Source organism: Papaver somniferum, chromosome 5 (assembly GCF_003573695.1).
Source record: "Papaver somniferum cultivar HN1 chromosome 5, ASM357369v1, whole genome shotgun sequence".
Taxonomy (NCBI): Eukaryota; Viridiplantae; Streptophyta; class Magnoliopsida; order Ranunculales; family Papaveraceae; genus Papaver; species Papaver somniferum.
The window spans coordinates 145,809,314-145,827,025 of NC_039362.1; the positions used below are offsets into that span (position 1 = coordinate 145,809,314).

General features: G+C 37.0%; 1 protein-coding gene across 1 annotated transcript; it reads right to left on the reverse strand.

Moving 5' to 3' along the window:
* Positions 1–12,861: 12,861 nt before the first annotated feature.
* Positions 12,862–13,611, reverse strand: LOC113279812. The gene has a single exon (XM_026528471.1). It carries the CDS (start codon positions 13,609–13,611, stop codon positions 12,862–12,864), a length of 750 nt encoding a protein of 249 aa, XP_026384256.1.
* Between the last annotated feature and the right edge of the window lie 4,101 nt (positions 13,612–17,712).

Here is a 17,712-nt window from a genome sequence, read left to right on the forward strand (position 1 = left end):
ATCGCTTTTAAGCAAGCATCTCAAAATAATCGATACATGTGACACATCGTTGTATGGATCCTGTCTTGGTTGGTTGCAGAACCTAGCGTCTTAAAAGGAGCGTGATCGGCCACTTTCAGGAAGCTTTTGGGAGCTGTTCATGCATGCCAAAGGTAGGCCGGTCAGTCTCTTTAGGAGAGTGATGGTTGGTAGCCATTTCGACATCCTATTGGTCGGTCCAAGTTAAATCTAGACCGATTAAATTGGCTAGACAAATTGGATGGCTGAGATGATTTGCGCCAGTTATTAGTTGCCGCTAATTTATTTAAGATTTTTATGAAGGGCGCGGCCAACCAACTTTGGGCGGACGTTTAGAAGCCATATGGGCAGGCCGCGGCTTGCCCGATTGTTCTTCATGGAAGAGGAGCGGCCAATGGTCACGGCCACATCTTGTATGGCGCCTAGAATAGAAGTTTGGTCGTCCAATTCATCTGGCGAAGTTGGGCGGTTGAGATGATTTGCGGCAATTAATGGCTGCCGTTGATTTAATTTAGGTTTTAAAAGCCGTGTGGCCAACCTATTTTGGGCTAACGGTTTTGGGTGCTAGCGGCGCGCTGGAAGTTGTTCGACCGGCCATCACTATATCCGGGCCGCTGGTGAGCATATCCACACCTCACCCGTCGATCGATATTGAATCTAGGACGTTCAATTCGGCTGGCGAAGTTGGGAGGTCGAGATCGTTTTGCGGCAGTAATGTAATGTCGCTTAATAAAAATTAGGGTTTTGTAACTCGTGCGACCAACTATTTTGGTAAATGTTTAGTGGCTCCGCTTGCGAGTTGGAAGGATGCCAATCGGCCTGGGCATTACCAGGCCCGCCGGTATACACAATGACGCTTGTCCGACCATGTTAGGAGGCGGCTAAACTTGATAAATCGAGTGGCCAAATCGTGTGGTCGTGATCGTTTTTTTGAGACTGACATGGTAAGTCTAGATTAGATTCCTTAAGGAATTAGGCGTATCAACCAACCAACTTCCAACTTTATTTAAAAGTGTGTGTGGCGGGTTTAAAGTGATCTGATTGGTCGATGGGAAAGGGGGGCCGGAAAGCGGAAACATGGAGCATGGCCATCCGACCACAGGCGACTCCTGTTGAGGCAAATCGTCCGGCCAAGTGGAGCGTCCACGCCTCTTTGCTGCATGTTCCTACTCGCCGTGGCTCCTCTTTTACTTCTCGTTTTCTAATTTTTGGTAGGACTTTGCTCCTACTAGTCCATGGCAGATTAATTTCCCAGCTCACCTAGGCTTGGTTTCGACCAATAGGGTTCGAGATATTGCGCAGGGCGCAAAAAACCTAATTTTTGCAAATTAATTAGGCAAAAATTCGAATCTTGTAAGCTATCACAAAATTGAATAAATTTGATAAATTTTGTGTGTTGACACAAAATTCTTTGATTTCATTCTCAGAGACCAGTTAGCGCATCTTCTAACTGAGTGCTTTCATGCAGACCTTAATCTTGATACTTCGGGAAATTCATGCCACTCAGCTGCGAGTGAACACTAATTGTCATGTCATACCAATACTAAGGGTTCAGCCGGGGAACATAGCATAGGAAAAATACTCAATAAGCCATACATTAACGAATAATGCAGGCGGGAATTTACAGAATGTTTGGGATTGTTGCCACATGCACCATTCTGAATAAATATACTTAATTGCTCAATACATGTGTAAGTAGAGAGGCTCGGGCACTCATTACTTTTAAATGGCTCTGTCTCTTTGCAGAGCGACAACGCATTAAATACAGGGTTTTACAATTTTAGCCATGAACTAAAAACCACCCTCAACATCTGCATTTGCGGTTTCCAGGTTAACAAAACTTCTGGTGTATGTGTTATTTCTTTTCCGCATTATATTTTGTTATATAATTGAAATATCACAGGTTGTGCATTGTATCGATCAATTGATCGAACCTTTGGTTGTTGATTGAAATTGATTGATCATTGAACATTGGTCTTTGGTATCGTTCAATTGATTTCTCTTGTATTCAATCAGGCTCGCAAATTTCTGTTTGTTTGAGTAAGGATTGAATCAAAAAACTGAGATGTAACTTTTTGATATACTTTTTATTAAGATTGAGTATGACTGTCTAGTTGATTCTCCTAAAGGTATATTGGAGTTAGTTCATACAAATTATTAAGAGAAATATTGGATGAGGTTGTTGTACCTCCACTTTTTCATAGATAATTCAATTTCTATTTTAGTTTTCGATTATTGATTTGATTGACTAACAGTTGTTGATCCTTTTATTGCATCTAGTTTGATTATTCTTGATCACCTTCTCTTCTGACATATGGTCACTCAAACTAGATCAAAGGATTGAAGGGATATTTAAAACTGTTGTTTGATCTGAAGATAACTTGTAATCATCCATTGTTAACAAACTCCATTCTATGTGTGATCGATCATAAGTTGAATCAAGTTTTGTGTACAGGTAAAATCGAAGACAATTGAAGATTTCAAGACAAAAAGATTTTTCTTATTGGTTTCGCATCTTGTGATATTTGTACACACTCCGACTAAGATCTTATTTATCTTTGGTAGATTTGATCAAGTAGTCGTGTAGGTCGACAACTATCTTTGGTGGTATTCTTCAATATCTGAATCTGATAGCTTGTGAATTTAGATCTGATTATTTCAGATCTTGATTGATCTTACCCGACAAAGGATTTTACTTGTTAAACGGAAGAGCCTTTGTCAAAACTCAGCATATCTTTATTCAAAGAGTAATAGAGTGGTTACCAAACAACTTTATTCCTTTATTATTTGGAATACGATTAAAAGAAGTTGAGTGCTTAAGACTTTACACCGGTAAAACAACTTAAGTTAGTGGTTTCTGTTTTGGGATTCACGTGCTTTGGCCAGGAGGTTGTAGACGCAGGGATACTGAGGGAATTAAGTAGCCAGGGGTAGATTACTTGGTCTCAACTATACGAAGTTGGCTTTGTACTTTGTATATCGGCTTAATTTTGAGACTATTCAAAACTGGACTAGGTCCCGAAGGTTTTCTACATTTTCGGTTTTCTCGTTAAAAAAATATATTTGTGTGATTTACTTTTAATTTCCACAATTATAATTGCTTTTACTATGATTAATTAAATACACTAGTACGATAATCCAAGGCACTTGATAGTGATCCTATAGTATATCGATTTTATACCATAGCCATAACCAAGTGTATATCGTGTTGTTGTGTTGTCTCGACTTTGTCCATAGACGATCACACTAGGTATCAGATTTGTAGGTTGATGTCGAAAAGATTGTGGTGTACTTAGGTACCCTCGTCATTTCACTCTGGATGCTTAATCTTTTTTACCCATTTCACTTTGGATGCTTAATCTGTTCATGATGAAACTAGAGAAACAGAATGAAAGGTGACTCATATTGATGATCGTGTCTTGATACTAAGGAGCTTATTTAAACGACTTTTGAATCTTACAAGTAGGACGATAAAAATAACGCCACTGCTGATAAAGCAAGCACTATTGCGACATACTCAGATAAACTGGTTTCTGAAAAGGTCAATCACCATTGATTACCACTAACGGTGACTACACGTGAATCAACAAGGATATATGCAACAAAGATTAAATAACATTATCTGAGTTAACCCAAGAAAAAAGAAAAAACTTAAAGGGGTCTTAAAGCATATGACCAGCACAAAACTATAAGATATAGATGAACATATTTGAAAATGAAAAAAAATACAAGTTACAATTTGATTACTTCTACAAGGAATTAAAGAATCTGAACAACCAATCCGACTAACATAAAAACAGGACATGCTAACACATACTAACTTATGATATAGAAGGTGAAGAAGATAAAGACTAGACTATAAAAAATCAGCAAATCCAATATTGAGAACCGATTTTTAAAACCGAGTTAGCTTAAAATTTTCACTCGATCCTCAAACTATCTGGCTCATTTAGCTCGTCTACTAAAAGAACTATCTAAAAAAAGCTTTCAATTCTGAATGAAGGTTTTTGTCTGATGTTATTACTAGATGTGAATAAAATAAGAGAGTGATCTGACATACTTCTAGATGTGAATCAAGATTTTGGTGCTTTTAGGAAACTTACTTTTATAGTTTGGTGATATTATTAATCTATTTAATCTGTACAAAATTGGATGAGCTTGTATATTTATCCATGTTACAGGACACCCTTCATTGGGAGGTATGTGAGGTCTTGACTAGATATAAACTCATTGAACAACCTTTTTTCCTTTCTTGAGGCTCCCATTTTTTCCCCATCTTCTTCTTGCAGCATTAAGATCTTCAACTATACACCAAGCTTCTCCAGACCAACCTGATAAGTCATCCAGTTCCACCCAAAAATCCAACCTTTCATGGTCTACACAAGGACTGTAGAAATATGTCAAAGTCCATTCAAGTCCATCTATTTTTGATTTTCAATTTTTTCACTAACTGTTTTTAGATATACTACTTCATCTACACAATATAGTATTTCCATATTCCATATGAGCATTCCCATTGCAAGACCTTCTAATCGTATCATGCACCATTTAATATTATCACTTCCCCCAAATTGTACTCACAAACTAGTTTATGATTTCCATCAATTTTTGTTTCTTGTATGTCTACTATTGATGGTTTATGTATTATGATGAGGTCCTTTAAGCAATCTATCTTGTCACTAGCATTTAAGACCCTAGCTTTTCAAGAAGGAACTTCAATATTCATTAAGATTGACGATCCCATTACTTTCTGAAATGGTGATCTCCTTCTCCTTTTTTACTGGAGTAATTAATCCTTTCTCATTCCTTTCCACAACTCTTGTTAAAATCTTCTGCATTTTTCGATTTTTCCATTGTGGTTGAATTGAAACTTGCACCCATCAACAAGGGCAGTGATGGTGTCTACAATGTTGACTGCATCTGAATTCAGTTCATATATGTCTATGATACATATTTAAAAGATAAAATATAATATTTCGTTCATTCAAATTTATCATTAACGGTATATATGGATCCCATGGAACCTGGTTGCAAAATCCATTCCATTTTCCCATTCCGGTAGCTTAGTGGTGCGCTTGTTGTTATGGTGCCGACTCTTTTGTATGTTATACATTTTTTGGATAATCTACACGTGATTACTTTTTACTTGTTGGGTGGAGTGGCTTATCTTACCCTCCTCCTTAGGCTGAGTGTAGTGGAGGAGGGAAGGTATAGGTTGAGCAGTATTGACACGTCACGCTGAAGAGAGGCCTGAGTGTAGCGGTGGGGGAGGAAATTTCAATATAGGCGAGGACGTAAACATCGCTTGAGCGAGGTCCAAAACGTCGCTTCAAAAGCGACACCACGTCCTCGCTTGACTGGTCAACATGCGTTGAAGCGATGTCCCGCTCCCCGCTCCAGTTTTATTACAGACATAAGCATCGTATTCTCCTCCCTATTCGACCTCATTAGAAATTTTTCTCAAAATCCCTTCTTCATATAGGGTTTTCTCTTCATCCTTTTTGGTGATTGAGTGTGAGTGGTTCATGAAATATTAAGAGAATTCATTGGATGGTTTTATCATTATGGGATGGTGATCATATGGTTTAAATTAATTTGATTCTAAAGACCCAAAACTCATTGAGGTATGTAATTGAACCTAATTCTCTTGATTGTTATTGATTGTAGTATTTGTAGTGATTATTACTGATTATGTATTAAATAATATGTTGATGGTTAATTGATGTATGTTTTATTTCATTTGATTTTGAATTGTTCTTGGTATCTTAGGGTTTTAGGGTTCTATGTAGCATGAGAGTAATTTTGAATTGCAAACACCTATTTGGGAATATTTTGAATTGTTCTTGGTATTTTTAATTGATTGTTACCGATTTTGAATTGCAAACACCTATTTGGGAATATGAAAACACCTATTTGGGATTATTTTTTTGAATTTTTGAATTTTTGAATTGTTCTTGGTGAATTTTTGAATTGTTCTTGGTATTTGTAGTGATTGTTACTGATATCTGCAGTGATTGTTACTGATATTAATTTTTTGAATTTTTTGATTTTGAATTGTTCTTGGTATTTGTAGTGATTGTTACTGATTTTGAATTGCAAACACCTATTTGGATTATTATTTTTATTATCGTTAGATGAATGAATTTTTGCTGATTTATAATGCTTGGGTAAATTCTTATAGATATAGATGAAATAATTGTTAATGATTTACAATGTAATGCTTGGTTAATTTTTAAAATTTTCAATTTAGATGAAAACTTTATAATCATAAATGGAGAATGGGAGTAATATATGTTGTGCTTGTTTTCAATGTAGTCAATTTCCATGGCATCAAGTGAGATTTTATCTAGGAAGGGTGATGAAAATCATAAAAGTAAGGATAATTTATCAAAAAAATAGGTGTTTGCAATTTAAAACAAGTTGGTCTCAAGTGAAGAAATATTATGACATAGTGGTGAAAGATAATCCTCAAGCCTTAGATGTGTTACAAAGGTGTGGTTTTTCTTCGGTGTTTCGATTTGATTTATCTTATGTCGATTGTAAATTAACCGAAGCACTTATGGAGAGATGGTGGAAGAAAACTAGATCATTTCATTTTCCGGAGTTCGAGTTAGGAATCACACCTTTAGATTTTGTAAGGCTAACGGGTATTCCAATAGGTGGTAGATGAAGGTTTCCAAGAATACCTGCTGGTTTGAAGAAGGCAAATTATATAGGATATGATAGCACATATCTTTCTTGTGTGAAAGAAAACCGGGATGCAAGAGCATCTGCTGCAGAGCAAGCGAGGAGAGAAGGTCTTAGGGGTGATAAAGTTGGTTTATGGGATTTTTCTGCTAGTGTCATTCCAATCAGTTTTCTTGTAAACTACATTACTAGTAGGGAACACCTATATAACAAGGGTGTATGTGAATAATTGGCTAGAATTTTCTTATTATGGTGTACTGGTAGATTTTTGTTAGGAAACACCACGACAAGAGTACAAAAGGGTGGTTAGAATTGTTGGAGAATCTGCATGACTTGGGCGAATATGATTGGGGTAGTGCCGCATTGGGAAATTTGTATGATTGCCCTGACAAATGGACCTCTAGCGATCATAGTGAAATGGGTGGGATGTGGAATATTATAGAGTATTGGTGCTACTTTTATTTCCGCAATTGCCAACCACTTTTGAGAATGGACGAGACTATCATCAATAATCAGTGCATGTATCCCGCAATTTTATTATTTATGAAGGAAAATCGTCGAAGTCAATTTGATAGCTTCAAGCATTCACTTAGTACGACCAGACACCAGATAAACATGAGAACTATACAAGATATAATATGGAAACCTTGGAGAGATGATCAGTACAACGAATTTCAAGAGGTTCAGGTGGCCAAAAACTTATCAAAGACCACAATTGTGTTCTATGGGTGGAAGGGCGAGAAGTTGAGTATGTACCTCGGTGAGAGATTTGTGCGTCAGAGTACGGGTGAAATATTTATTCCATGTGATCCCGTCGATTTAGATTCAATACAGCCGATTGATGTTGAAGCCGTACATCATTCATGTTGCCCCATGGTGCTGAGTTCTACAATGCATGGTGGAAGGAGAAGAGTTTTGGAAAATTCTATCCTGGAGGAGTTACACACATACAAAACCATGCTGTGATTGGTGTAGTTGATAGTACACGTCGAAGCGGACCCTCCCGTCCACCTCCCGACATGATGTCTCAATCCTATGACGATTATCCCGAGGACGAGTTGGTAAGTGAACTACCGGTAGTCGACTGGCGTTTCCTTGTTTACATTAATGATTATCTTACAGATTTGGAGGTGCCCAGGCCTACATCTTATCCCTGTAATTTTGCTCATATTACTGCAGGACGGGTAAGTACGTTACATTTTATTTCCTTGTTTGATGGATTAATTGTTTAATTTGTTGTGAAATGGATTAATTGTTTAATATTTTTTTAGGAGGAATTGTTGAACAAGTGTTTCGAGAAACACATGTTTATCAATGAATGTAAAAGAATTGTTAAGGACCATACAAGAAAGTACTATCTTCGTGGGAGCTCTTCTTCTTTCGGTTTTACCACAGGTAAAACACCGACTTGGAGTAGTTCACCCTAAATGCCATAGGAACAGACACTACATGGCGCGTTTCGACAACATGAAGGTGTTGCGAAACTCCCAAACCATCAGGTACTATTATGTATAATCTTGAAGAATGTTATCAGCCGGTTCAACCAATGGAAGACCCCTATGCAAGTGTATATCACGGAAATATGGATATCGTTTGGGGAGTCAGGTAGATGATTCGATTGGTATGGATCTCAACATTGTTCTTTCGATGGATAGCACTTTTGATTGTGTTATGGATACCCCACCCGATTCATGAGCTTCAAATGACTAAAATAGTATGTTGAAACTAGTATGTTTGTTAAAGAAACAACTTTTTTATATTTGTAATTTTGCCATCTTTAGTTTGATGTTGACTAGACGTATTTGGACATTTCTGTATCTGTATAATAATCTTGTGACACAACATGTGGTAGGGGTCTTCCGTTGTTATTTTGTGTGGTAGGGGACACTGATTTCTTCCCAACTTGCTTTCTCTCTGATTCCTTTAATAGTGTTTGCAGGGTATCCAACACAATATTGTAATCAATAATGTAGACATGCATTTTCAGGGTTCCAACGTCTCGTTCAGCTTTTATAGCTTGACAGTATTCCGAAAATAATGTACTTATTTAATTTAAAAATATTTTTAGTTTTCCCAAATAAAGTATTGGCCCTTCAACTTGTCAGTTTTCCAACATCTCATTCTGTGAATATTGCTTGTCAGTATGCCGAAAATAGGGGTCTTATTTAATTTAAATATATAAGTAGTTTTACCAATAACCTGTATAGCATTACAACTATTTTTCTAATGAATTTCAAATTATATCCGTTGTTCCCTTGTGTGTATATAAAGAGGATAACCTATTCAGTATCGTACACTACCTTTTTCACAGAAATCTTTCTCCACTGTTATTTTTTTTCACTTGAAGATGTCAACTCCATCATCATCAACTATCGAAAACATACTTAGAAGATGCAAGCGAACAACCAAATCAATTACCGAAATGGAAAAAGAGATACAGAATAGAAGAAAACATGCAACTTCAAATGCAACTTCGTCTTCATCACTTAACAAATATATTAATGTAATGGATGAGTTGTACGCCAAACGAAAACCTATAACTTATGAAAGAATAATATCGCCAAAGGCTGTGAAAAATATAAATAGAAAATGGCGTCAAAGAAACGAGGTGAAGATCAACACAACCTAAAGGAAACAATGAAGCAAGTTGAGGAATAGACCGAATGGGTTAAAAATTATTACATAGTCAAGGATCTTGTCGAAGAACATTAACATGAGAATTTATTTTGGCAACAAGTACAGGATGGTCCTTTCGTATGAAGGTTGGGCGATAACTGGAAAAAACCACACTTTGATTATGAAGATTCCCACGTCAGTGATAGATTCTTTCATGTTAGGAAATTGTGCACCAAGTACAATGAGTTTCTTGCCAGGAACAGAGATGACATGTTTGTAGCACAGGATGCTTATACCAAGTGGAGAAAAGAGTTGTTTTATCATTTCGAAGCCGTCTTGATATTTGAATCTCGCACTAAGAAATAAAGAAATTTAATTTTATGCTTTTTAAATTAAATCATTGTGGTAGTCTAGTACCGTTCTAGTTTAAAAACCCACCGAAGTTATGAGCTGTGATCCTCCAAAAAAATGGAGGTGGGGCTAATATGTTTAAGAGATTAGTTTTTTATTTGAGTATTGGGTGAGTATCTCTATTATAAGAGTTGTCATTAGTTTTGTGTTCTTTCTTCTATTGTTGCTTTGTATGTCGTCAGTAACCATGGATCCACTATTCTATAAATCTTTTTTTTATTTTCCTATTATACTTGTGGTCCACTATTTTTGTTAGTTTCGTATCCTTTCTATATTATTGAAAAGCTAGGTAGGATGTCGGTCACCACTGTAGCCTTTTAATAATTCCAACCCATCGTATTCTAAATTACCTCTATAGCATCACAACTATATAAACCCAACCAGTCAGTGTAACCTCCTCATCCCAAACTTGTGTTGTTCCAAATTATATTCCTGTTAGAATCACCATCGAAATGCCTGCCTTTTCACTTGCGGAGGATTATGGTATGGTACGGTCTGAAGCTATTGCAAAGTTTTAGATGAGGGAGACAATTTAACGGGAAGACGATTTTGGTGTCGAGTTACTGAAGATTTTAATCGTACAAATGTCAATGATACCTATCGGAAACTCACTCAACTCCAGCACCGGCTTACCATTGTAAAGAGGTTTTGCGTGCTCTTTAGGAAGTATCTTTTTTCAGTAAATATATTCGATTTTTTTGCTTTAATAAAAAGTTGTTTGTTTGTTATATATATTTCGATTTATCTTTTACCTGTAAATAGTTCCCTCCACATAATTTATGGTGCAATGTGCAATTGCATTGTCACTACATTTATGGTGTAGTGTGACATTATGTTGTCACAACAATGTATGACCCTCAAATTAATATTGCAGCTTATCCATGAGTTATATGTACTCATTAATTCAGACAACATTTACTGGTCTTGTGTTGTCGTTTGCCTTTTTTTTTTCCTTCTATTATTGCGTTGCATGATCTCCATGAACACGGGAATGACAAATTTATACATTTTCACCAGTAATCCTATCAGGTAGTAATGTTATATAAACCCAAACACTCAACCATACTTTGTCACCCCAAGCTTGTCCAGTTTTAAATTTTATTTTTGCAATAACATCCACTGCAATGGCATATTCAAATGAGAAAGATAATGACCTCGTTAGAATTTTTTTCAAAGTGTTAGATCTGGTCCCAATGGCAGGAAGGAACCAGAATAGTACCAAATTCTGGAATCGAGTTAGGGAGGAGTTTGCTCTTGTCAATGGCAACCAGAACCAGAGGCTGGTGAAATCTCTGACGCATCATATTACAATACTGAAAAGAAATTGTAAGATATTTAGGAATTCTATATCTCTCGCAAATGGTGACCAAGTGGTTGTGCTATCCCTATATGAAGCAGAAAGGAAGCATCCTTTTACAAATTTCGGCGCAAAAGAATTATTTAATACTCGTATTTGAGTAATTAATAATGTAATACGTCCGTTTGTTTTATATTTTTTGTTTTCCCGTTGTATTAGTTTAATCACATGTTTTGTGGGTATACCTCTAAGTAAGCCCTCACGAGACACAACTCGTCCTCCAGGGTCACCTGGGGTTTAAAGGCATGTTGCACGGGCTAAGTGCAACCGTGTTCCCGACGATAATGGCATATTTTAATAAATTTGTCGTATTTTCTTTTTCGGAATCTTTTTTCAATAAATGTACTAGCCTTTTTAGCTCAAATCAATAATACTTGATTTGAATCCTTATGGTGTGGTGAGAAATCGTGTTGTCAATTCGTTTTGTGTCACAAAACAGTGACACCAATAATTCATAAACCCTTATAAATAGGATCCTTATTTTCCCAGTAACACACGTCCAACCAAGCCAGCCTTCTATCCGAGCTAAAGATTATACTCATCTTCTCTTTCCTCTTTATTATTATTTTGGTTTAGTTTTTTTTTTCCTTTTGAATGATGGTGAACTTTAGCGAGCGAGAAGACATAACCTTGATTAGTTCGTGGATTACCGTTGCACAACATGAAGATTACATAAATCTTTTGATTACCGATAACGAGTTTTGGGGCAGAGTTATGGATAGATTTATAGAGACTGTACCAAACCACCAGAGAAATAGTAATTCCATTCAATGCAGGGTGAAGGTGATCAAAAGAGCAGCTCGAACTTATGTAGCAATTCAAATAAATATATATCGGACAAAATCCCCTCGACTTAGTTGTGCCGACATCGTAAGTGATTATTACTATTTCTTCCATATATATTTTGTGTGTTATCTCAATGTCCACAGTAATTTGATATTTTGATATGATGTTGCAGGAACTCATTGCAAGACGAATGTATGAGCAAGAGAAAGGACAACGGTTTAAGTTCTAAAACTGTTATTTAATTTTTAAGGGCAACTTACCGGAGTTCAACCCGGAGCTAACACCAAGGCGTGATCCCACCCCCACCCCCCAAATTTGGATGAAGCGTCGTAATAAAAAATTAGGTTTTGTGGGTATACCTCTATGTAAGCCCTCACGAGACTACAACTCGTCCTCTAGGGTCACCTAGGGGTTTAAAGGCTTGTTGCACATGCTAAGTGCAGTCGCGTTACCGGCGATAATTGGTTTGGGTTTATTAAAGTGTTACCTTGAAATTCTTTTGTTATTTGTACCTCAATCCATCTCCTTTGTACGCAAATTATAATAAATCAGCCAGTGTTTTAACAAACATGCTAAAACCATATTTTGTAATTAATATTCCAACCCACACGTTACAAACATAATCCTACTGCTAACTAGATTAAAAGAAATACTGATACAACAAAAGCACCATACCACATTACATTAAAAAACATCATAATAAAATCATGTTATTATTCTCCATCCTCGAAAAAGTTCTCGTATACCTCTGGTTCATCTTCAGGCGGATATGCATCATTTCAGGGTCAATGTCTTCTGAATCCATGTGGACGTCTGCATGGTTGTCTATAATAATCGGTGTGTTTTCTTGGAAACCAGCCCTATGACGCTCCCAAATGTGCTTTGTCAGGTCCAACCTCATCCTTTCCTATGTAATTGGGTCCGCAAGAACACCGGCGGGCATTCTCAGATCACCAACCACTGGTTGAGTAGGTTGTTCCCCAATCCTATGCACGATTCTTGTTCTCCACAACCATGTTGTGCATTATCATGCATCCTCTCATTATTGATTTCATATCTGATTTTTTCCAATACATACACGGATTTTTCACAATAGCAAATTTGCGTTTCATAGTACTCAAAGCTCTTTCCGCATCTTTCCTCTTTGACTCTTGGTATGTGTTGAGGAGTTTCTTTTTTCGACTTAGGGTCGCTTCTTTGTAAGAAGCCACGAGTACTTTATACCTTGGATATATACCATCAGCCAAGTAGTAACCTTCAGTGTATCTGTGACCATTTACTTCGTATTCCCACCGGGGGGTAACACCATTATTGACGTTGTCAAACACATCAGAATGGTTCAAAACATTGATATCATTGTTTGACCCAGGTTTTTCAAAATATCCATGCCAAAACCATCTATCGAAAGAAGCAGCCTCCTCTAAGATGACCGTGGGTGCTCTCTTATGGCCCGAATAATGTTGACCCGCCCTGTAAGTTGGGCAGGCCATCCATTTCCAGTGGAGACAATCAATACTTCCTAGCATCCCAGGAAAACCGCTCACAGCATTATCTCTCAACAACCTTCCCGTATCATCCTGGGAGGGCCTACGCATGTATTTGTCGTTAAAACCATACATCAGCGCATCAAGAAACCTCTTCGGATACCTGTAGATGGTACACGCACCCATTGCAGTATAATCTTCAATACTATCCGGAGGAACTGCCTTGCACAAGCACTTCATGATGACAATCATTTTCATGTGGGTGAGTGTCCCATAATTCCAGCAGCATCGGGACGTTGTTCGAACTCGGGGTCCATCTCTATAATTTTGCTTAAGATAAGAAGAAATAGTGGTCGATACATACCAAAATGACAATGGAATTTCTTCTTACCGTAAACACAGTTGAAGTTGAAGTAGTCTTGCATCATCCTCGCATCGGCGGCGACACGATCCATATGAACTACTTCCCAAGATGTCACTTGAACCGGCACCGATTGATATAAATCATGAGCATTTTGTACAATTTGTTGATACGTTAATACAACTTCATCGTTGTCTGAATCATCCATTTCGTAATTAGCCCCCGCTTTCATTCTCATTAGTGTTCTGAAATAATCCATGGAGCATCAAAATTCGAACAACAAGGTTTTGATGATGAGAGTAGATTGATAATTGAAAGATGAAAATTATAATTCAAAGATTTTTATTTTTTTGGATAAAAGTAATTCAAAGATTGAAGATTACTGCAAATGGGTGTGGTTTAAAATGATGTTAAGTGCTCGATATTTATATGCATTGCGCACCTAAATGGATACATAGAAATTGGAGGAATACGTAACCATCAGATTCTTCTGTCTGTTGAATATCCAGTGGCTCAACTGGAGTCAAGGTCCCTCACCGAGGATATGATGGTGGCATCGCTACTTTTCTGAGCCGTTAGATGATCAACGGGAGAAAATATCTACCGGTCAGAAAACCCTGGATCCAACGTTCGTATTTTTTGGGCGATGAATGATTTCTCTCCGGGCGATATCAGAAGCCTCGCTATTATTTTCAGTCATATAATCTCAACGAGCATAATTATCGTGCGGTTATCATCATCACACATACAACGGCTCTATTGAATCTGAGATGCCTATATATACACTTCTGGTTTGTGAAGCAATTATCACTCCAAGCTGAAAAATCTCCATCTACCTATCTTATCTATTTCCTGATACATTTTATTTTTTCTTCAAAAATGGTCAATGTCTCCACCAGAGAAGATGTAGCGCTAGCAAGAGCCTTGGTCAGTATCACAAGAGATGGAATTGTCGGACATCAACAAACCGGTAAGATATTTTGGCATTGAATTATAACAGAATAAAACAAACAATTTTCAATTCCATACACACGAAGCGTAGGTTCTCTACAACACCGAGCGGGTATCCTTAAAAGGGAGTGTAAGTTGTATGCCGCAGTTGTTGCCCCATATCTGAGAAATGGACCGAGCGATTGGGACGATGATGTCAAGGTAAAAGGGCTAGGAAACCATACAAAGATTGTTGTATTTGTAGATTGTTTTTTTTTATATTATAATTAAAATCAATTACTAATACGTCTTTCATATGTGTTGCAGTATTAGGCAGGTCGAAGACAATATGAGATGGGTCCGCCCGCAAAAATTTGGAAATATGAGCAAGTATGGTTAATATGGAGGATATGAACCCGAAGACACCAAATGAAAACTGTAACCAGTCTCAACCGGCTCCGGCTCCTTTTCCCAGCTCAGATCCGGAATCCATGGTTGATTTAAATGCCGATACGGAAGATGGTTCTGGAATAAGTAGCCAAGGTCGCCGTCAGAGATTCTATGAAGAAGACGATCCAAGAGAATTCCCCGGTAGGGATAAGTTGAATAGGGTCGCTGTAAAAGCTAACTCCATCGACAGAGGAGCCACTCGAATTGCTGATCAAATGAGGGAAAACAGCACCGCTAAATTAGCCTCCTTAGCCACAAGTGACGCAATATTTCGTGAATATTTGGATATACAAAAGCAACAAAATAAGTGAACCTTATGGGGAGAAACTTGAGGAAAATGCCTCCATTACAAAGAGATGCAATGGAGAGACTTCAAAATCCTATTTTGACCCGACTCGGACTACCTACACACGGCAATCAAGCACAGGAAGATGACGGTGATGATGAAGATGAAGATGATTATGCAAGTTCATGATGACACTCAAGGAGTTGTAATTTTTTTAATTGCGGATTTCTTTGCTTTTTAGTTCCACCAATGTTAAAAAACCTTGTAACCCTATGAAATGAACAATAGCCCTGCTTAATTAAGTTATAATTATGTTTTTAATTTTAAAAGTGTTTGGTTGTATTAGTTTACTTTCGTAGCCTTAATTGGTGCAATCTGTTTTCGAATAAATGAAGTAAACCCATATTTATAGTAGTTCCACAAAAGTTATAAAATTAAATACTACTTTTATTAATCTCCAACATAATTGAAGTCAATACACTTATTAGTTATTGAATATTAAACCCAACTCACTGTCGCAGGCACCGCGGATGCACTTAGCACGTGTAACAAGCCTTTAAACCTCCAAGTGTCCCTGCCGGTCGAATGGTGTCTCGAGATGGTTTACAAGAGGTTTACCACTGTATTTACGATTCTATCCGTGCCTAAACAACCTTCTTGGATTGTAGTCATCCATTCCGTCCTTCATAAGGAGGTAGCATTCGTAAAACCTGAAATTGCGTCCATGCTTTTCATGAAAATATGATTTCATAATTGTTTCCTACATGAAGTAAATAAATACTCAAATTAGTATGTCTTATTTCCAAAAAAATCAAATAAAATGTATTTAAAACTATAATTACTTACGATATCCATTTCCGTTGTAATGAATGCCGGTGGAATGTCTCTAAATGGTGTAGCTTGGATGATAACATACGTTTTGACCTCTCTTTCTTATACTACCAACCTTGTATCTTAAAGCTTATTTTGATCTATGGTTTGGATTCAGAAAGTTTTCTAGAAAATGAGAATATACCAGTTCCCAGAAGTTATAGGGTGGTGTTACAGCATCAACTGCAACCGGAGCTCTCATTACACTAATCCATGCAGCTATGATTGTCGTATCTTCTTCAAAGGTGAAGTTAACATCCATATTGGATGAATAAGATGTTCACGGTTTGGTTGTGCAATCCAAATGAATACCCGGGACTCTATTTATATTAAAAAACTTGCAGTTACTCTTCACGGATATGTAATTTATTTCAAGGGACTTTTGTTTTTAAATTGATAATATCAGAAATACAACTTGGAATAGGCCATATCATTACACTCATAACTTTAGTATAGGACGTGACAGTTCAATGTCAATAGTTCCAAATCGTGGTGGTAATAATATTGTTGGTATCAGAATCACGTGGGAAGGGATACACTGCAAAATTTTAATGAGAGATAACCGAAAGGAAATAAATAGTTTTTCATTATTAATAATACATGGACAAATAACATAACAATGTCTTGTCGCCGGACCCGCGGTTTCATTGATCCCGTGCAACAAGCCTTTGAACCATCAGGCGACCCTGGTGCACGAGTTTAGTCTCGTGAGGGTTTATAAAGAGGTGCACCCACAAAACCAATTTATTTGATGCAAGCATCCTTAAAGACGTGCTTACAATTGGGGGTCCATATAAGAAAAGTGATGCCTGAAAAATGAGGCAGCAATTGTGATAAATAAATGTTTTTCCCTTATGTTGGCGGTATAACTGCCGCGCATTTGAATCCTCCAATAAAAAAACAAATATAAGGTTCGTGTTTAGATGAAACATTCAATTTAAAATCATGTAGACGTAGTTATATTGTTGAACCTACAATCATTTCTTCAGACCACCCTTCGGGTACATTGCGATATATCGGTACCTGGAGTGCAACAAAAATGTTCACCTCCTTCTTTATGGCGAAGACCCGAGACTTTAATGATTTCCATGTCAGACGGTTTTCATTGCCAATTATTTCGGTAAACAATTGAGCAACACTGATCCAAAAACTCATTTGATTTTTCATCCGTTAATATGTCTGGATCATTCGAAACATTGCAGCAAGCCCGTGTTAGAGCTTCGTCTTTTTGTGAAGTGTACTGGATTGCCATGCTACGCAGATAAAATATGAAAAACTAAAACAAAATGATACTCAAAGGATAAAGGTTATAATGCAATGAAAATATAAAACTTTAAAAAGCAATTGTGCATATTTATAGGTTAAATTTAACCCATCCATTAACAGTAAACGCCTTTTACTTTTTCCTAGAGTCGGGTGTCTATAATGGGTCTGACAGAGTCTATCTATAGGTAAT